The sequence below is a fragment of the Zootermopsis nevadensis genome, unplaced genomic scaffold (assembly GCF_977971745.1).
Source record: "Zootermopsis nevadensis isolate Lab colony 2312 unplaced genomic scaffold, Znev_1.0 Znev_ptg000010l, whole genome shotgun sequence".
In the NCBI taxonomy this organism is placed as follows: Eukaryota; Metazoa; Arthropoda; class Insecta; order Blattodea; family Termopsidae; genus Zootermopsis; species Zootermopsis nevadensis.
The window spans coordinates 1,585,781-1,608,217 of NW_028259142.1; the positions used below are offsets into that span (position 1 = coordinate 1,585,781).

Genomic DNA, 22,437 nt, shown 5'->3' on the forward strand with positions numbered 1-22,437 from the left:
ACTTAATTTTCGTTCACGCCGATACAAAAAAAATAACGCTTAATTTATAAGAAACATCAAATGTCTTGTAAAGTATGATATGGTGACACAATTTCATCAAGACGCACAAATTCTACAGCACTGGAAACTTCATCTTGTATATTTCAAGAAATACGATGAGAGCAGAGATCAACTTTGCAAGGCTACAAGTTCATTGAGGTATGCAAAATCGCTATGGAGGGATGTAGAAAAATACACGTGTCCCCAAAAATATGCAAGCATATTATTACATTATTTGGATCCGAAAGTTAGACAAATATGATGTGGAATAAATCATAAAAAAATACAAATACGTACAATTCAGACTATTATAAACTTTCCACACAGAATACAGATTTGACATAAAATAACGAATTAAATCCAAACTGACACGTAAAATAAATTATACTAGCCATTTATTCTGTACAAAGAAGGGAACACCTTTAAAAACATTATGAGTCATTTTAAAACATTATAAATTAATAAACAGAGTGATACGAGTGCGTATTTAAACACATTTTAATGTTATTTTAAATTGTAACTTTTCATTTATAAGAATCGTGAGACCAGATGGTAAGGTTAATATAATGTGAACACATCTTTTTGGAACACTCTGTATGTCTTTGAGGTTGGAGTACTGGTACGGTGTTTCAAAGGGCGTGAGTCACTCTCTACGTCACATACCTCAAGCAGACATCATCAAAAGCGCTGTGCTGAAACACAGTTTTCCTACTTATTACGTGGAACATTCAATGAGAGGGAAAAGAGATATTCGGCTACGAAGGTTCCCAGGCAGTGTCCGCTCGTCCTTCCAGTGAAGGTAGGTTCAATGAATTTAAGGCATCTGGATGTGCAAAATGTAGGATAAAAAGTGGAGAGAGAATTTTTAATTCTGATTTTATTCTTCGCAAGATAGCATTTGGTAAAAAAAGTTTATGATATTTGGGGACGGAATTTTGCTGGGAGAGCTGAATGCAAAGTAACGTGCTATTTGGGTATTAAATCAGAATTTGCTCTAGAACCGAGGAAAACCACGGAAGAAGGAAACAAACAATTTCGTCCGTTGCTTATCAAATTACAAAAAATCATAATCAACTGCCGATTGTCAGTTTTGCAGTCGTTAAGCTCGTCTCAATGAGAGTTCAGCCCGGGTCTCAGAGAAAACACGTGTCTCCATGACAAGGATCAACTGGTTAAGGCTGTTTATTCAGAGAATCACTCGAAACACTTAAAAGCAGACTTCCTTAAGTGGTAAATACACGTTCCACTTGCTTCAGCATTCGACTTAAGGGCACCCTAATTTTATTTTTACGTACATTCCCGTCTCTTGGACCAAAACATTCTTTTTTTAATTTGTTCTAAAAATTTCCTCAATGTGACAGCTTCATAAACGATAGTGGAGGTAAAATTATATTTTTCCATTTTAAAGTCACTGCCTAAACAGTGCGTTCGGACTCGTTTCACATGTTCCCGTCAGATACCGGGCCTGTACGTATTTCCGGTTCCTGCCCTCACTAATGCTGTCCAACAGTTTCTTTTAAATCGGCCGTGTACTTAATTGTCATTTACGTCTGTACGTTACACGTTAACTTTTTCTACACTCAACCCCCCCCCCCCCCCCCATATATTTACTCCAACCTTGCAAGATAAAGATAATAAATTATGTAATTTTTGCCCCATCTCCGTGCTAATTATGTTTTTCTCTTTGCGATGTGTTTAAAAACAACATACAGCTTCGGTTCTCCCGTTACAGCGACGGGCAATGAAAACGGATTAAAGACGTGAAATAGGGATGGATGAATGAATGAACACCTCGCCCGGCATTGCTAAGGCGACTCGGAATAGAGGTCAGAATCGGGCGTCAAAGAAAACGCTCGAGGCACGAGCAGAAATCAATACGAACTGCCGAAACTTGGCTTCCAGCGTGTTTTAAGGCGCCCCCCCCCCCCCCAGCCGTGGTCGCCGTTACGTTCTGCCAAACAAATATCAGAGCAGCGACTCGAGAACAGACGCTCCGGAAGTTGTAATCAATACTGACGAAAGCACGACACAACATATGGGGAAGTATAATATTAAAATGAAATGGTTACACAAAGCCCCTTTCATATGCTCCATTACGACCAGCAATTACGGCGATCAAAGTCTAACATTTTGAATCTGAATCTGAAATAGAGCGATCGCGGTCAATTTTAAAGCACAATCCCAGTATCCATCTGCAGATAAACCCCCCTCCCCCCCCCAAAAAAAGGGGCCTCAGGATAGCAAGAATACAAGATTCGAAAATAATAACTCCCGAAACGTCGGAAAACTTTTACCAGACTACACGGCGTCATATCCCGGAAGACGGCCATCTTCGTGTTCACAGCCGTGAGAACCTGAAATCTCAACTATTCCGTCTCGAGAACTTGATAATCTTGTATCAAGTGGTAAGGTTACAAATACGGTCTGTGAAAGGGGAACTGGGATGGGGGGGGGGGGGCAAAACAAAAAAACATGTGAAGCTGAGGGCAGTTTTTCACAGTACTAAATAAATACTGATTTACTCCAAAGTCACAATATAAATATACAATATTATAATCATTTTTTTTAATATTCTCAGAAAATAACACTTCCCACAGGCATTTCCAAACACAGTTTTTTTTTTTGCAACACCGACACGTGGCACAATACACTTGACGACGTTCGATTCTCAAGGCAGAAAAGTATTAACAGCTTTCTTTCATTTTACACCAAACCTTAGTTATCACTTGTTTAGATTCCTGCTTTGAATTTTTTTTTCTCTACCTAATTTACATGATAACTAGAAGGTATTTAGTAAAATTTCTTGGCAGACCATTAAAAACATGATGGTCCACATAAAGAGAAAAACATTTATTGATAAAAGGCAGACTTGGATTAAAAATCTGCACTCATTTACATATTGTCAAAATGGAATACGATGTACATGGTAATATTAATAGATATAATAAAGCAGGCAATTTCTTCAACAACTGTGTTTTTTGATAATATGTTATGTATTGTACATAGGTCCATGAAAACATTGATCAGTTGGTGGAGTCTGCGAACTTGGTCCCACACTGCAAGGGTATATAAAAGAGACAGATATGGTGCTGAAGTGATACGGCTAGTGAAGTGGCAACGCTCGGCAACGCAGCAGTCAGTTACAAAAACAATATTTAAAAAAAGAGGGGGGGGGGGATTCATCATCTCTTCCAACTGGCATGAGACACCTATGTACACATCTTTCACTTTTTCTGATTCAACTAATTTACAAACTGAAACTAAATAGTTTCCAAATTATTAATTAATAAAACAGGAAACTACTAAAAAGAAAAAAAACAATCAAAGCAATACTGGCAAAAGTTCAGTCTTGTTCAAAATTCTGTCACAAATCCTTAGCACCTGGATGAGAAAGCAAATCGAATCTCACCATTCCATTAAAATTTATAACTTACTCTAAAACGTAATTCAAGTGCGCATTACATGATTCAGATTTAAACAACAACAACAACAAAAAATATAATAATAATTACAGCATAAATTTTGGTCTCGTCTCAAGCAGCACCCAGGTGCTAAGGGGCACAAACTTATTGCAACATATCGCCATATTTCTTCAACTGAGATCCAACCAAATACAGTTTAGATTTGAAAACAGTTTCACAACCAATGAATACATGCGTGCACGCCCAACTGGGTGGGAGAGCAGGCCACACAAAGTAACACAATACTTTTAAGTTGGCTACGATGCCAGTTCAGCGTGCATCACATTGATAAACACATTCTCTTTTAATTTTCTTTAAACTCATCATTTCACATAATATATTAAGATTCTGTAATTTAAATACACATTTCTTTTTACAAATCATATGGTCTTCATCTGAAAATATGATTTTGAAGCAAGACTAGATCTGAAACATCACATTTAAGGACAGCAATGAATTTTGATATGTCAAACATAACAAACGTAAAGGAATCGGTCACCCATTTAATGAGCACAGGACCATAAGTAGAAACTACAAAACACGTCTTATCACAAAGCCAAGAACCACTTCCATTGGATGGTACTAAATAAAAATATTTTCTATAAATAATCACAAACAACCACCTTCAGGGCAAACCCTTCTTATATCTGCTGAAATAATTACAAGACACTTTGGCATTAATGACACAAATTGTGTGCACTTTGTGAAGAGCACGATCACCTACAGAAAAAAAAAAAGGGTCCTCTGAACTGACTTACTGCACGGAACGTGGAGCGAAGACAAAAAAAATTTAGCACGAAAAAGGAAGTCATGTCGGAAACCACGTAAGGACCGGGGCGATATCTTGTGTACAATGTTCACTCCTAAATGATTAATGCTATCTACAACCTTATTTAAAAAAATAGATTATGTACATATCATTCCATGCCCATATCAAAGTTTTATATATACCTTGCAATCACTGTGGTTTGGAATGAGTAAGAGTTGCACATCACACTTGCAAAGAAACGATTAACATCATTTAACATCTTGGTCTAAGCCAGCACAGCAATGGAATGAAATTTTTAAAAAAATATTAACATAAAGAACAAAATAACATTCCTTTGCAAGCCTGATATGACGACTTTCTAGAAAAATGCTGAGAATTCTTACATTTGTAACAGTGGAATACAAGCACACAACAATCAAGTGCAGAATGGTATTTACAGAATCAGTTACTGTTGACATTTTCTTTCTGAGTGAGTACGGAACACTTACGCGTCCACCACGGGACGTCTGCGGCCTTAAGGACTGATATGTTGTTTACAAATTTGGAAAAAGTGGGGTCGATACATAAATAATGGTCCTCGGCCAACAAATATCACCTCCGAAATCAAAACGGTGAGAATTTCCTCTGCACAGAAAGAAAACCAACAGGAGAATCATACTATAATAAAGTGGATTATATATTTATATATATATATGTATATGCTATAACCAAATGAATTAAACCTTGTATAAAAATATGGTTATTGGTTAAACCACTAACGTGAACCAAGTTATTGGTAAAACTAAACAGATATATGGTTTATAACTTGACAATGTGTGTGAAGTAAACATAATGGTGTTTTTTTTTTTTTGCTTTTTATTTATTTATTTTATTTTTTACTCTTATATCTGTAATATAGAACAGAAGCCCTGGTAGGCTGAACACAAGTATGTTTGATTGATATATCAAGTTAATTCGTGTACTGTATCATGTATGTAAAAAACAAAAAAACAAAAACAGGTCAGTTAAAAAAACATATGAAATCCCCTATATTCCTAAAACTATTCCCAACAGCAGCTATGTTACGTCAACACTGCAACATACTTAACATGACAAAGCAAAAAACAGAGATACTATAAGTAATCGCAAACAAAACTAGGATACATAGCGGGAACTATCCACGATCTGATCGGGATCTGACTCGCATATTTCTCCACTGTATCCGGGAGACTTCGGCGACACTCGCCCTCCTACAAAATTTGACAAACATTTGTTTTAACTTCATTAGTGTAGAACAAAACAGGAATAGCTTGCATGTTGACATACCACAGTCAGGCGGAAAGAAATGTCGCGCAAGACTGTGATCAGGTACGGATTCTAGTCCTGCATAACCTTCTTCCCATCTGTTAACTTTTGTACACTGGAATGTTTGCATCAGAATTTTTGGAATGAAAACAAATCATTTACTTTGTTACGTTGACTGCGCAATGCTCATAGCTGCTGTCGAGCGCTGTGGTAACTCAACAAATTTTGAAATGTTAATGTCATTACGGCCTGTCCATAAACTCAAAAGACTTCCAACATTCATTCAAATATCACAAACAACACAAGATGGGAAGGCAAAATTCTGTACACCACAAGTCACAAAAACAAAAACAAAAAGGAATGAATGAATGAAAGGAAAGTTGTTTCAAACACCTTCTTCAACATTGCACTAGTATGTGTCCATAATTCATCTTACATATTTATTTATATTTATATATCTATTAAAAGAAAAAGAATAATTCAGGGAACATTTCATAAATGCTCATTGGAATAATTACAATAAAGCTTGGAGGAAGCTGAGCTTCCAGCTGTTTGATATATTAGCAGTATTCTGTGCAATTAGCACTGGATCTTTTGCCTGTTTCTAATTTTTCCATAATTAAAAATAACCGGCTTGAGATCGTATTTTCTTCTTATAAAACTCTGGCACATGATTGGTTGGTGGAATGTGTATATTTACTGCGTGGGGGGGGGGGGGGTGTCCATTGGTAGTAAAGAAAACAAAATATTCTCTGTGTCATGGTTCATCATGGGAAATCATATAAAAAAAAAACTCTGTACTTCCCCTTGATGGGGACTGCACTGTTGTAGCTGATGGCTAGATTCGAAGCTGGGTTGCTTGTTAATTTAAAAGAAAGAGTTTGTGGTCGGAATCTGTTAGTTGTTGCTGCTGCTGCTTTTACTGCACCTTCATTCTTGATTCTCTTCCTTCATTTTTGAACATCTTCATCTCATTTAAAATGTAAATATATTTATATACGTACAGTATGTGTATAGTTTAAGGTCGTACCATTTCTAATTGCACTTCAATTGTCAAAAACAAAAAATCCATTTTTCAATATATAAACTAGTCTAGTATATATAAGATATCAATAGAGAAAATATACATTCAAAATTTGGCTTCATCACAGACAGTAAAATTCTTGGTGAATCCCAAGATTCTCTTAAAAAACTGTAATCCAACATCAAAGCAGTCTGCCTTATACTTTATATTTTAAGAAAGACATCAGTTTTCTTTAGAACACTTCAAATGGAACTTGTGCTGCAGCGCGGGATACCAACTGCCTGTTGAGATTCATGTTCTGAAACTTTGTACAATTTTGACATACAGAGGGAATATGGCACACCCGCAGTTGGCAATAGGACGTCGTCGCTCCTTAGTCGAACGTAACGAAACACGAACTGATTTATACTTCTGCTGCATTTCTCACAAGTTTCATTTAAATGTCACAAACAAAAAAATATACCCACCCCAGATGAAATTTTAACTTTCATCCAAACACACGAACATAAACACACAGGCATTTTAAAAAATACACAAACATTAATGCATTCACATTGATAGATATAACAACCACACATAAAGTACACTTACACAGACATGAAATGAAACTGCTTTGATGGACGATATCTTGGGAAACCGCCACAGAACAATTTTTTGTTGGGTTAAAAAAAATATTTAAAAAGTCACCACGAATGTATACAGCTAATTTTCCAACAATTTTTAAACACCCTCACTATATATCATTATATATAGATAGATAAATTACCGAATTTGATAAATACGTTTTTTTTTCACATAGCTTTGGCAACATTACGATTGTCAACCTCAAAAAGAGCGAGAGAGAGAGAGATAAAAATATGCAGATGTACCAAAGGAAGAAAAAATTGTTTCCTCCAAAATGTAGCAGCAGAAAAACAGTGATAAGATTCAAACATTTTTGCCACTGAGGTGAAACAAAATTACAACAAAAACAAAAACATTCCCTCCCATTTCCAATAAGTGAAAATGGGAGCAACCCAATTGACAGAACTACACACTAACTTACAACATTCAACACCTACAAAAATCAGTACAGTAAGGTGACTAAAAAAAGATACACCTCTGATAATATAATAATAAAATTCTGTCACATAGTGTTTGTATATAACATGCTAAGTAATAGTGGCTAAAAAGAATTCAGTCTCTTAGTGAGTTGATGTTTGATTTGGTATCCTCTTTCTCCAATGGATCTTCACCTCCTCCCTCTCCTTGTTTGTCATCTTTGGCAGCATCTTTATCAACTCTCTTTATAATATTTTTACTATCACAGGCACTTTCATCATTGACATCATCATCAGTAACAACATTGTTATCACCATCTGTCCCTTTCTTATCATCCTTACATATGCCATTTGTTTCTTCTTTTTGTGATTCTGAGACATGTGTGCTGGCAAACAATGTTGCTGCAACTTTGGTGTCTTCTTCTGATGATGAAGAGGTATCATCATCATCATCATCATCATCACCCTCATCTTCCGCAGTATGCTTTCGATGAAAATCACGATCTGCTGTTGATCCATTTGACAACGGAGAGAGATCAATAATTGCCGACGCGCTCGCATCAGATTCTGTCGCGGCAGTCTTGATGCCGCAGTGTCCGCGCTCATTCTTCGACAAAGACGGTTTCATGGAGTCGTCATCAGAACTGCTCGCTCCCCCATCGGTCAGTGGTAAAGACACTGCACGTGGAAGGGGTGTCAGACGGCTGTTTCGACACAACTGATCCAGGAGAGCCTTGTTTGACATATTCTCAGGGGCACTACTGCTGCTAGCTTCTTTGGAAGTACCTGGAGGTAAACCCATCTCCAGGCTGGAGCGAATGATTCCATCAAGAAAACTTCCATTTGCACCTGTTCCATCGTACAAACTCTCTGCCATCTCTCGTGCACTTTTCCCAAGAGCTCCACCTGGGTTTGAGAGGGGTGGACTACGACTGGATGATGTGGATACACCCATAGGACTGCTGGCATCCCCACCCCCAGCACTGACTCGAGAAGATTCCTCCTGAAGCCGCTGCATCATTTGTGATGCAAAAAATTCTGGAGAAGGGCTGTAGTTAACAGGAGTGTTGTTCGCACCATTGCGGGGAAAGTCTGCAATTGGCAAAGAGTGGAAAGGACTGGGTGTCCAGAATGGGAATGGTGGAGCTGCTGCATACGGCATTGGAGGCATATTAGCAGGGTCAAACATAGGAGGAATTTTCAGACCATTCGGAGCATTTGGAATCCCAGAAGTTGGTGTGAAAGGAGTTTTTGGAATAGGTTTTGCAGGAATTTTGTGTTTCTCTAGAGTCGGAGCAGAATGCCTCAGAATGTTGTTGTCATCCTTCTTCTTGGTATCATCCATATGAGGCTTGGGTTCACGCTTGCGAGGCCTCATGAGGTGTCGCTCCTTCACTTTGTACTCAAGAGTGGAATGTGGCACACCAAAATGTGAGCCAGCACGATGAACACTCATCTCACCCCTCTGAACTGCCCTGACTGCCTCTATCAGACTGTCACGATCATAGTTACGGTATTTTCCACGTTTCGGACGCGTACCTTTCCCCCCTGAAGGGTTACCTGCATTGTTAACACCACTAGAACTTCCCACTGACTTTCCAGCAACCTGTGACAACATTTTTTGAGCATTTCTATCATCAGAATGGGTGTTGTTGTTGTTGTGTTGTTTGATGACAGATGCAGTGACAGATGGTGAATTTGCACCGAGTGGAGGAGTAAATCGACCTCGTTTGAATGGAGGTTCAATGACAGCGTCGTGCGCCAGCAAGAGTTTAGACGGCAACTGAAGTCGTGAGACGTCGCCCGAACCGTGCTGCTGAAATTTCTGGCTTATGCTCTTGGCAATCACTTCCCTAAGGCTAACACCAATACCTTTCCCAGTAAGACTTGGAGGGATGGTAGGGGGTGAAGAGGAGTCACTACCTCTTACGAACTGTTGACTAGAAGATTCTTGTGGATCTGCAGCACTGCCACCACTACCAGGGGCCACTCCATTCTTTGAAGTCGGTTTGAAGGACGGAATTTTCAGTATCACATTAGAAGGTGGAGTGGCCCCAGATGATGAACAAGCTTCTGCGTCAGGTGACTCTTCTGTGGCCACAGTGGAATGTCTGACTGCATATTTTTCAGGATCTCCACCAGTGGTTTCATTAGAATGGGCACCATTTGGATGAAAGTTGTGCTTCAAGTGGTGATGTTTCTTCATCTGTTCCTCTAACAGCAGCTTATTATCTTCTGCCATCATCCTTTGAACAAATTCTGGCAAGAGAGGCATGGGAAATTTTGGAAGGAAATCTCCTCTTATTGGACTCTTGTCTTCAGGTGTCGATGTCCCTCCACCAACATTCTTGCTTCCAACGATGCCAGCTACGGTGTCCCTGCTACATTCAGCAGCTGAATTGGCTAGGAACTGGGAAATGTAAGGACCAAGAGCGCTGTGCTCCATGCCACCCCAGATGTCTAAAATGTTCTGAGGGAATCCTGGGAACACTGATGGAGAGGAACCATCTTCTCCATCCTCATTGACAGTGGCATGTCTGTGGAGTCCATCTTCAAGGAACCGTCCATGCTGCAGAAGTGTTCTCAGTGGATCACTGGCTATCAGACCCTTCCCAGCACCAAAAACTGATAACCTCACAAGGTCTTCCAATGACAACAACGGTTTCCTCAAAGCCTTTTCCACTTCACGTTCTTCTTCAGCCCCTGAGAGCTCTTTCTCATCTTCCTCATCATGAAGGGGCTCAGTCTTGGGAACGATGGGTGTCTCTGCACCCTGTCCCACTGTGGCAGTGTTGTTAGTGAGCACCAGGTGGGAATCTCGTTCTCGTTCCAGAGCCAACTTGTAAACCTTGTTACGCAGGGTCGATCTGGGGATTCCATAGATGACGGCGGCTCGGCGTGTGCCCAGTTTGCCACTCTGTATGTCGCGTAGAGCAGCTTGCAATTCTTCCTCCGTGTATGTTCTGCGACCAGCTACTGTACTCATACGGGGTTTCGCCCTGTGAAGGAGGCACATGCACCAACATTCCCCACATATAAAACAACAGACAAAGTGTAAACCCATAAAGTCATTGTTCTCAAAATACTTAATGGGGTAGTCACTTAATAAATCTGAAGCAATTAAAAAATTTATATTATGTAATTAGCTTACAATTATTGGAAGATCTGAACAGTTTAATCCTATCCTAAAGCATCCCAGTTCTGAACACAGCTTACAAATAACAATGATGATGATGATGATGATGATTATGACGACATAATACTTAAGTAAAATATTAGTTGATACAACACATTTAAAGTAACATTAACAAGTGGTTACATGTTTTGATGTTAATATATTGTCTTCAGGCTACAGAAATCACAGGTGACTCACGAATCATCAAAATGTGTTCGTTATGTTGCACTTATTCTCCCATAAATTCATGGATTTAATAATTCATTTTATTTCCATGTATTTCACTTTCAATCAATACATTACACACCTTATTTATGTAATACAAAACCACTTACTGAATAACTAAAATCAGAACTATAATAAAACCAGTTTATAATGTAGCCCAAGGATAATGTTCATTATTTCAAAATAAAGTAAACAACTGAATACCATGACTTCATGGGAGTACACATGGCAATGTAACACATCCATGTTTCTACATGAGAATCACCAATCACTTGTGTGGCCTGAAGATATGTTAACAGTGAAACATATTGCCACTTATCGTTAATAAAAGTTTGTGTCAAGTGTAATATCTTTTAATGTATCATCGTCATTGTCATCATCATCAAGATGTGTGTGTGTGTGTGTATTTGTTGTTCAAGGAACAACAAACACAAGTCTTGACATTTTGAAATTTGTTCCAAGATTCACAATATGATACATAAATTTTGTAAACACTTTTAGGGCAAATGCTCTGAAAGGATATATTTAAAACCAATGCTATAAAAAACCTTACAATAAAAAAGCAACTGGACAACATATACAGATATATCCCTAATATATGTATCGCAGTTTGGTATTTTTTTTGAAGTTACTGCTTCCCCCCACTCCTTGTCTCACCCTCCCATGACAAAGAAACTGCTTATTTAATGAGGTTGTCTAGAGAATAATTTGTGTTACTGCAGTTTAGGATAATTATAACCTTACAAACATTATAAAAGAATTAATAAATCAGCAATGCATAGGTGCACTTTAACTGATCTCATCAGTCTAAATAATTGGACTTCAAACTGCTCCTGCCATGGTGCAGTGACCATATAAACAAGCAGCTACCTCCTTGTTATGTAAGAAACAAGTCGCAATGAATTACAGGTTAAGGAAGTTGCTGTTGTATCAGCAGATAATGCAACTGAACCCTGATAAAAAGTTCAGGGGGACACTGCAAGAGATAAGAGGCCGGCTCTAAGTTTGGCAGACCGAAACAAACAGATAACAGAGCCCTCAAAACGTCTAGATAAAACCGATGCACTTTCACGAAGAAGTTCGTGCATCCGATGTGATGACAGAATGGTAAAGTCTTTTGTCCACTACATATGAGGGTGACCCTACTTACTAAACTGCAAAATTCTTAAACAATCTCTATATGAAGTTCGTGTCTTCAAAATTTATTTAATTACAAACATTTTATGATCAGCCTCTCATCTAATCCCCACCTGAGGCCACTGCAGCATTAGTAACTACTCCAAAACGCCTCTCATTCAGGGGTGTGAAACACAATTTAGTAAACATAAGTATAAAAATTCTAAATAATCCTTACATTCTATGTTCAGTCTCACAACTCCAATCTAGTACACAAAGAAAATGCATGTTTGTACTACCGCTTAAAATATTTTACATTTCAAGCATAAACTGCACTGACATAAAATAATCTGCGAAGAAATATTTTTCCCTATTGGGGGTTACATCCAACTTTTTAACAGTCACTGTTAGTGTCAACAACAGAAGAAGACTGAGGTGTAGACTGGTATTCGGGACATACACATTACAACACAAGGCATTATACAGATCGAACATTCTTCCAACTGCTTCCAACAGAACAGATTTATGCACATAAATCTTGTTTAAAAACTGTTTTCAATTTCATGACTGCACATGACCATAAATTTACATTTTCTTCTAGGAAAGGAAACGGGTTTCACTTCGTGCTGCCGTAGGCATACATTTGCTAGAATGGCTTAAGTGCTAATTTCAAACATGCACATGTACCAGAAACTAACATGAAATCTGCAACGACAGCGACGCGATAATGTGCATCGAGTACAACTGCTGCCACGAAGGACAAAATTTTTGGACAACAAAATTTAATTTTTTGCTTGTTCTGGCATTATGTCAGTATCGCCTTGGGACATCCCTAGGTTCAGGACAAGATTCTCAAGACAGTCCTGCCAGTCTTCTTCTGAGGAATGTGTAACCCGCCCGATCAGTTGGTAGACTATCGGGACTCAGACTCGATTTGCTGGCCCCAAGAGCGAGAAAATTTAGTTCTGCGGGAACTCAGCGTCTGATTGATCTCTCCCTTGCAAGTTTTAGGAACTTTTGGTCCAGTGTATGAAGTGTTCATTCAGTAAGCAGGCATAAATCTCAATTACGTAACAGAGGGCCAGGTAGCGCGGAAGTCCTGCATTTTCTGGGAATGTTAAATAAAATGTGGAGAGCACTTTCACATACATCGTAAGTGACGGCATGTATAAGAATTCTTATGTACTCACTTGAAAATGTGCTTGTTGTCGATGTTTGGAACCTTCAGGGACTGCTGCTGGTCAGAGGGCGTGGCCCCAGGATTGCAGTCTCTAGCACTGTCACTAGCACACGCAACAGCTTTCGCACTCAGATCCAATGGCTGCTCTGAAGTACTGCTTGTGGGAGGGAGTGCCATCACTATGGGGGGCGTAGTACTGAGCTCCCGTTTCACTGAAGGCACAGCTTCAAGTCTTAAACCATCAGCCAGTGCCACTGTTGGTGAGGGAACAGTTCTTCCAGCAAGGTGGGAATGAGGGGGTGAGAGATACCAGTGGGGGAATAGACCTCCATGATGATGGGGTGGGGGCGGATAGAACGGCATAGCACCGGGTGGCGTTGGAACACCGGGAATGTTGGTCACAGGACCGGAACCAGAATTACTCATGTTAGAACCAAGAGCCGCTACTGCGGCCAGCGATGCAGCCATGGACGTGACCGACTGTAACGTTGTCATTCCAGATGTTGATTTAGAAAGGGAGGGGATGACGTTGTTTGGAGCTCCTGTAGAATGGCCCCCTTCGTGGGGCAAAGTTACTGGCGGAGTTTCTCGTAGGGAACTGCTACCCTGACTATTTGAACCGGTGCTGCCACTGTCTGACGCTGCTGGACTCTGGCACCATCCAAAACAGACAAAACTGTTATAGCACGAGGAAAATCAACCTCAACATTATGATTGCATGTATCAGCAAAACACAGCCATATCTTCTCTGCAATAAGCCTGAGTTCCTACATCGTAATAATTACTCAATGTTTTGTCTCTCATTCTGACAGAAGAACAGAGAATGTGATGTACTGAGGAAAACATCTGAGCTTAAAGAGAGGAAAATTCAGAAAATTACATAGTTTGTTATGGCAATTATAGTAAAGAAGAGTGCATGAGTAATATGCACAAGTAAATAAGAAACAGGTAATAAAATCTGACTGGAAAACACAGTGAGAAGAGGTCATTTGGGAAACATAAGTGTAGTTAGAAGGATAATATTAGATCTCACGTTAGAGAAACACAGTATGACAATCTGAACCAGCGTAAACAGCCTCGGTTTTCAGATTCTGCAACAACAGGGCATTTTAAACGTAGTCATACCTCTGGAAATAATTTCCACCATAACCTTGATACCAGAATTTTTAAACCTCTGTCTTCAAATTACCAACATTGGTGCTATGTTAACTTTGGAAGAGGTACAGGGATGATGTTTAATAAAAATATAATTTTTTTTTTTTTTGGGGGGGGGGGGGGATCAACTATGTTGCACAAGTTTCACACGATGGCCCAAAATAAGTGAAATGATCACATGCACATTCTGTTGTGCCAACTTTTTAAGTAGATGGCTGTCTTTTGGGTTGTAGCACCGTATAGTGCAGTAGAAGTTTGCTGACATTCCAGAGGTCTCTGCTGCCTCCATCATCAGGGCACTGATCATTGGACTCACTGCCATGAAAACCCCACATCCTAACTTTTAAGTACTATAGTTCCACCAGGATCTGATGATCCTTATATCAGCACCCATCATGTCTGCCGCAAAAACAACACTGGCGGACAGTCAGATGCTGGCCGGACATGTTTCCAGTCGTACGTAATACTCGTGAGATCTGTTTGACTGTCACAATGTTCTTGACCACACACTGGTGAGTACTCTGGTTGAGCTATATGTGTTAAATGGATATAAGAGAACAGTGTTACACTCTTCTGTCCACACTAGGGCTTGCTACCTCAAAAACAGAGATGGGGCCAGGGATCACCAAACCTTGGAAAGACCAAAGTTTACGACACTCATTACTTTAGTCAGAATTTTCTGTATTTATTAGCATAACTTCATGTTTCTGCTTTAAAAGCTTCAAACATTCAGGAAGGAATGACAAAGATTTTGAAATTATATTTTTGAATATGAAGGGATTGTGACCTACATTTCAACACTTTCAGGAAAAACTAGACATGATAACTGGTCTATCAACTGAGACTGATATTTTGTGCAAGCCAGGGCTGCCAATCATATTCCTCCACCACCCCCTTTATTGCGCTTTTTAATTAAATATTATAAACCTCAATTTAAAACAAACTTATGATAAATGTGTTCAAAAAGGGGGGGGAGTAAATATAGGATGGAACAGGATAAAAGTAAGTTATTCTGAAGAGAAACCAAGAAGCTTTCATGTTCGCAATATTTTTACGCTGCACTCTCCAACCTTCCAACCGCATTTGATCTTTCCAATGGTGAAATCCTGCCCCATTTTCTCACACCCAACTTGATCTTTAGCTCAGCCACGGATCAAACGTACTGCTTCGAGAGATCTTAATTTTAAATTACACAAAACTGTTGATGTTACAGAATGGACTGAACTGATTACAATCAAACAGGCGATAATGGGAAACTCAAAAATATTCTGCGGTGTGTAGAAGCGAACAAAGTTTAATAAAAAAAAACAAATAGCTTGTTCGTTTAATTCCAGAAACAAATACATAGCCTAACCAATGTTTAAAGTCACACTGTTTACTTCTGGATGTATATTCTTTTGGGTAATTAAATCAAGAATCATAGTTAGACTGGGCATTATAGAATATGCACGCAAAATTTTTGAAAAGTAACTCAGGACAGAGTCAACGCATGAGAAATGCATTCTCTTTGGCTGAAATCGTCGTTCAACTTTTAGGAATTTGCGCTTACTCGCGTATCATAAGCTCATAATGAGCACAACTGCCGTACGGCACCAGAGAATTGGTGTCATTTATGTTTTTATCATCGGTCATATGAAATATATTATATCACAACAAAAAAAAGTACAGGCAGAAGGTGCATAAGATTTACGCTGCGATGTAGGAATTTTTCGATGGAAACTTAAGTGTGCAAACCCAAGAAAGAATGTGAAACTGGAATAGAATACGAGAAAGAAAGCTGTTCGGACACATTTTGTGGATAACTGCGCACACTTGAGGTTTCACCTTATGTAAATAATAATAACCATCTTGTATATATAAACTCAAGACTGTACATAAATGAGGCAAATGAAATGAACATATACAAAAATGTAAATATAACTTTGTTTACAAGTTTTAGGAGAAGTTACCCAGGAAAAAACTAAGACAACGAAATGCGAGAAGAATAAATTCAGCAAAGAGAGACAGCCATCTAAGATGCTGTGCCAAACAGTCTAGTATAAATCAACCAATGTCTCAGAACACCTCTTCAATTCGACGACGAAGGCAATAATCGCCTCTAAAATGTCAGTCAATTTCCACGAGACTACGCAGTACAGCATCTCAGAAGACAGTCATCTTCAAACCACTGCCATGAAAACCTGAAATCTCATAAATTCAAAAAGTGTTAATCACTCGGTTGTAAGAAACACCGAGGAACGCCGTTCATTTTACGTTGCTCAGCTTTTCAACCAACTCCCTTCCTCTTACAGAACCCAAAGATTTATTAATGCATTAACAAAACCTGCAAGCCCATGTGTAAAATCTCATATCATGCTGGGTTCTTATATTACAGGGGGGGGTCAGCCCCCTACCCAACCACCAGATTGGAGGACCATCCCTTATCAGCTGCCCAAGAGTCCTCATTCAACATATCTGCAGCTACCCTTCATGCGCAACCTGACGGCATTAGAGCAAAAGACACGAGACGGACCGAAATTTGATTGTGGCTCCTCAGTGCAAGGACATGCAAGCGTAGGTTTGTCTCCAGACCGCAGCACGACTACCAAACGTACCAGTTTTATTGTCCGTAACAATGGATATGACCTACAAACAGGAAGTTTTTATGGATTCTTGGTGGCGGAATTGTGTGGCTTCACGACACTGATGCTGCACACTTCAATAAAACGTCTCTTGCCGCCGATCACGCAAAGTTTGGGGTAAACTATTAAAATATTTTCAAAAGTAAAAAATACAAATTTCTTGCCATTATGAATCGGTCGCCACAGACGACGGGCAGGGCGCGTTCGATCCACCTTAAACTTCCGTACGTCATTTCCTCAAAATGCATTTAATACTCTCCTACCCAAGCCCTAGACGATGATATATTTGAACGGGAAACAAATTTAGAAAGCTCCATCGGTGTTTCTGAGAAATGCTGGTAACCACCCACCGGACTACAGAATTGACAAGCACTTGCAGTTTGAAAAGTTCGCCCTCACGACCGAGGTTTGTCTGAGTGGTACATTAAAATAAGTCTCAAATAACTTCAAAATTATAACAAAAATAAACCGGAGGTAGGGAACATGTACAAGATGATACATGCAACTGTATTTATGTCCTCTGATGGAAAATTAACCACATTTTAAGACACTTAAGTAGAAGAATAAATAAGAAGCTGACTGAATACGATTTCTTGAAATTCCGTAGAATTGAAGAAGTTTCAAACTCCACAACGGGGTATTTTCAAAATTAAGTTTGACCTAGAAAATTTTCCAACGAACAATTCAAATTTAGAAAGAAATAAAAAAGTCAATTTGTTTGTCAAGAAACATAAACAGAAATTATGCTACTTCTGCTGTTTCGAAACCACAGCCAATGAATACTAAAATTAATTTTGTACTCTTTTTTATTGCACTCCCCCTGTTTTCGAAATAATATACGGTTCTGAAACCTGCATCAGATGTTCTGTGCTTTGGTACATAACTTTCCAGAATGCAAATTATTTTTAACACAAAATTCCTTGTCGACTTATGAAGAGTCACTTTTCGGGTCAAAACCACTTAATTAACACCGTGAAATACCGACACTAAACAATTTTAAAACCACATGAAACACCGAAAGGGGGGGGGGTATCACACCAAATAAAAACATGCTGGCTCAGGATAATATTAAAAGGTGTGCGACTTACCGTCGCGGAGTCTAAAAACGCTCTGCCATCACACATACAGCACTTGTCTTGTGGCTCCCAATCCTCTGTATCTAGTTTGAGTGGCGTCTTCAACACTAAATCTTGGTACTGCTTCCATTTCCGTCTGCCCATCAGCTCCTCAGCTACTCTTTCCAAACCTACAACAAATAGTCACAGCCGTTAAATTTTGCACGTGAGGGGCGGAAGCCACAGGTGCCGACAATATATTTGTGTCGCAAAATGGGACTTCGAGACCCAATTTACCTGCCTGCAACGTCTCAATGCACTGTGCGTGCAGCTGCTGCTGCAACGAATTCACTTCGCATCTTGAAACATTTTGCTTCACCTACTTTTCCATATTTACCTCACGAATATTGCGGTGGGTCATGGAAGAAGCAGTTACGTACGTACTCAGTCGATGACAAGTAGGGCCGGGCTGTTCCAGCCAGGAAGCACGACCCCCCGAACCAGCTGATACTTCACTCAACACCAAACACAAATGCGCTCCAATTTGCACAAAACACGTGCACACACAGTCGCACCACGCGCCTACCTACACCTTCTAACACACAAGTTGGCGACCATACCGCCCCTGAACGAAGATGCAACCGGAAACATGGCCGTGTGCATCGGGGGGTCCCGGCTAACTGCAATCCTGACCCCCTTGCCGAATTGTTTTAGGGATTTTTTGGCAACAGGTCGCAAATATTTGGTACCACGCTACCTCAGAATGCAGCATGTTAATTTCTCTGGTGTTGCAACAACACTTAGTGCACTCACCTACTACGAAAACCATGTTCTTCGTCCATCTTTGCAGCTCTTTTTTGATCGCTCGGCGCTCCTGAACGCAGCGAGCATACGAGCACTCCGCCATTTTTGCCTTCACCCTACAGTGACGTCACGCCGCTCATGACGCAACACGTTGCACCGCCTTGCCGCGTCTTCGATGCGATCTTTAGCAAACGTTTGGAGAGGGGATTGGAGGAGGGGTTCCACGAAAAAGAAACGAAAACAAAATGCGATCAATTAAATTTGCGAAACGGTCGATAACGCCAGCGTCACATCAATGGTCGCCGCAGTCGTCGATTTTTTGCACGCAATTTTTTTTTGTTTTCATCTCTCGTACACGCGCACTTTTGATCGACCCGTGGAAGTGTCCCCCTCTCCCTCCCTACCCGCCAAAAAAATATTGCAGCAGCAGCAGCAGCAGCAGAAGCACTTCCGGTACTCTAATGACCTTTTGGGATATGGATTGGACCCACGCCGGCCGCCGATGATGGTAACCGGCCGAAGTTGCCCGAGAGGGAACAGAGCTCAAGATCCTAGCAGTAAGACTGCTGCCAGCAGACTGACCCTGACACTTTTTCATGGCTCCGTCGCTGCATTGCACATGCAGCAGCTCCGATATTTCGCCTCGCCACGCCACGCCCAAACCAGTTCTTTTTCGGGAGGGGGGAAAGAATTGCATACACACGACTTGTCAACAATGACCACGGCCACCCTCGTGCGCTGCCATTGTTGTTTAACTGTAACCGGCGACACTGCCTCCTGCTGAGGATTACTCTAACAACACATAATCGATTGTTAACACCGAAAACAATAAAATTCACATTCTAACCTAACATATTGTTCTGTCAATGTTATTTTCTCACACCAAATCTGTTACTTATACCACCATGAAGCGGTTATAACCGCATTCATATATTGGCGCATGCGCTAAATTCTAATTCGTGGTTTTGTGAATAGCGGGTATCATTGGACGAATCCTGCTTGTTCTCTTTCTTGATTTGGCTGCGTTTAGAGTAGTTTTATTCACCACGGACAGTCCCTTACTTTTCTGGACATTTTTAATCCGTCCCGAACGCGAAGTAGTCATGACGTCCGGTGGAGTGGCAAACGCCTAAAGTGCTGATTCACCCCCAGTTTTTTTTTTACGGACGGTCTGGCAACTGTATACGTTCAGTGGTATAATGACCGGTTGAATGAAGTGGTGGTGGCCTATTACAATCTATAATAACGCGTTTACATTCGCCTAAATAATACGTATAAATAGAGTCCATGACAAAGATGAGTTGGTTAAAGCCGTTTTAAAAAATCCTTGTTTATTCTAGGATGCATTAGAGACCCGTACATAAAGTTGACACATTATTGTTTACAGGTTTAAATTACTGCAATCTGATAACAAACGAAGTCGAGGTTCTAACTTTTCTGAGACCTGGGAATGCATTCACCCTTTCTTATCTATCCGCGCATCGGGATATTTATAAATGAGAAAAGTTATAGAAAGTTCTTAAAAATTTATTAAAATAATACTAACTTGCTATCGCAAACAGGTTCAAATATTAGATAATAATTCTTTTATAGCAAAATCGGTCATTTTGACGACATTAACAAAACGTGTTTTTCTGACACCAAGTAATTTATTTTATTTTTTCCAAAAATATATGCGGGCCGTCGGAAATACTTCTGTGGGTCGCGGGATGAGAACCCTTGCAGTTGTGTGTATGAAAAACAGGTAGTGATCATTTTCAGTGGGGCTCTGTCTTGCCCCTCGCTTTGCTCTGGGGTTAGAATATTACTCGGCATTTTGGTTGCCTAGTAACTTATGCGCGTACCAAGAGACTCAGTACGACTGAGACATCACGTTAACCTAGAACGAGGGCTCAATAAAACATTTCTGAAACTATTTATTACGCGCGGATTATTTAACGACACTGTAAACAGTTCAATGTAGCGTTGAATTATAGCATAATTAACTAATAATAAATTGTAGAGAATGTTGAATAACTAATTTAAGTACATCGTGTTATTTACTAGGAATTAGGAAAAAATGAAAAACCTCTGTCAGGTATAACCGAGATTTGAAACTTGGGAACTCCTGAACAAAAAAAGAGTTGGAACTACCATCACGATTAAAACAATTTTAAAGTCGACAGACATGGATTACGTCACAGCTAAATCCACTAACATTAAAAAGGGGTTCCTGATTCATACCGAAAAACAAATGTCTTACCGGAAAAATAAACCAAATTCAATAACAAAATCTCGCCGTTTGTAAATCTGATCGTATCTTTGTTATTTCCGTTACATCCATTTTAGTAATATCGCAAATTTCGTGTTCACTCGTGTTTCCTCGCAATGTATTTTTTTTTTTAAACACGAAGTTTCTGGTACGCCTCAGTGCATAGAGATCCACTAAGTTTCATTAAAAATCTTGCGAGCATTCTTACCGCTGGCAATAATATTCCGCGTGTTTTTGGAACAACAATTCGGGGTTCTATCCAAAGAACCACATGACTAAATCATCCGAAGTCGGTGTCGAATGGTTGTTTGTACTGAGTTGAGCCACGGGTGGAGTCAGACTTGAAACAGGAGGAATGGATGTCATAATAATGATTGGTAGGTGCCCCATACCACCTTCTCACTCTAAATAACAAACACCATTTAGTAGAGTCTTTCTTGAATATCCAATATTAAACTCAGCTAATGAATCAATTCTCATCCCTTTAAACACCCGAATGTTCATTACCGTGTTCACAACAGCGCGCTACTGCAGGAAAAGAGCTCAATTCCTTACTCGGTGTCGAGACGCGGTCGTCTGTCCACTGTCTGGCGTCGCGGGGGGGGCAAGCATTGGGCAAAGGTATTATTTAAGTGGAAAGTTTATTTACGCTCTATGAGCGTATTATCGCAACAGAAAATTTGGAAAGAGAAATCGCTGGTGATGAGAAACAGATCACTTAAAGACCACTGGTAATTATGTGTACCACCTGATTTAACACTCTTAACTCTGGGCATTATCCACAGAGTGTATGAACTTCGCGGTTCTCAGAATAAACAGCGATTATTTCTTTAAACAGAGTTAACCAGTTGATCTTTGTAATGGTGAAGTGTGGTGTTTTCTTCGCGGTACGGACTGAATCTTTAAATATTATTTAGATGCCTACGCACTGTATCTATGAGTTTCGTGTGATTCTCACTGTAAACAGCGATTATTTCCTTAAACAGCGTTAACCAGTTGATCTTTGTAATGGTGAAGCGTGGTGTTTTCTTCGCGGTACGGACTGTATCTTTAAATATTATTTAGATGCCTACGCACTGTATCTATGAGTTTCGTGTGATTCTCACTGTAAACAGCGATTATTTCCTTAAACAGCGTTAACCAGTTGATCTTTGTAATGGTGAAGTGTGGTGTTTTCTTCGCGGTACGGGCCGAATCCTTAAGTCGCGCTACAGACTTCAACATCTGGGGCGCCATGT

At 39.8% G+C, this 22,437-nt stretch overlaps 1 protein-coding gene and 1 long non-coding RNA gene across 4 annotated transcripts; one reads left to right on the forward strand and one right to left on the reverse strand.

Moving 5' to 3' along the window:
• Positions 1–601: 601 nt before the first annotated feature.
• On the forward strand, positions 602–3,216 carry LOC147874172 (uncharacterized). Its single transcript, XR_015534450.1, has 2 exons — positions 602–838; positions 3,046–3,216. It is a non-coding gene; the product is annotated as an uncharacterized LOC147874172 (long non-coding RNA).
• Eip93F (Ecdysone-induced protein 93F) lies at positions 2,521–19,517 on the reverse strand. Of its 3 annotated transcripts, none has more exons than XM_022058792.2 (4): positions 19,415–19,517; positions 18,178–18,335; positions 13,324–13,964; positions 2,521–10,616 (listed from the first exon to the last, which is right to left on the reverse strand). In XM_022058792.2, the coding sequence occupies exons 2-4, from the start codon at positions 18,307–18,309 to the stop codon at positions 7,754–7,756; spliced, it is 3,636 nt and encodes a 1,211-aa protein (XP_021914484.2). In that variant the 5' UTR covers positions 18,310–18,335; positions 19,415–19,517; the 3' UTR covers positions 2,521–7,753. The 3 variants fall into 3 exon arrangements, with proteins under 3 accessions (XP_021914484.2, XP_021914482.2, XP_021914483.2); XM_022058790.2 differs by lacking the exon at positions 19,415–19,517 and adding an exon at positions 18,958–19,407; XM_022058791.2 differs by lacking the exon at positions 19,415–19,517 and adding an exon at positions 18,442–18,854.
• Between the last annotated feature and the right edge of the window lie 2,920 nt (positions 19,518–22,437).

Bases quoted from the DNA above. Each gene is read 5' to 3' on its own strand.
- Eip93F (XM_022058790.2), bottom strand. From the start codon at position 19,051: ATGGCGGAGTGCTCGTATGCTCGCTGCGTTCAGGAGCGCCGAGCGATC. The intron at 13,965-18,177 runs GTAAGTCGCACA...GGATGGTGCCAG, and splicing joins CGTTTTTAGACTCCGCGACG to AGTCCAGCAGCGTCAGACAG. The intron at 10,617-13,323 runs GTGAGTACATAA...CCTCCTTCACAG, and splicing joins GACAACAAGCACATTTTCAA to GGCGAAACCCCGTATGAGTA.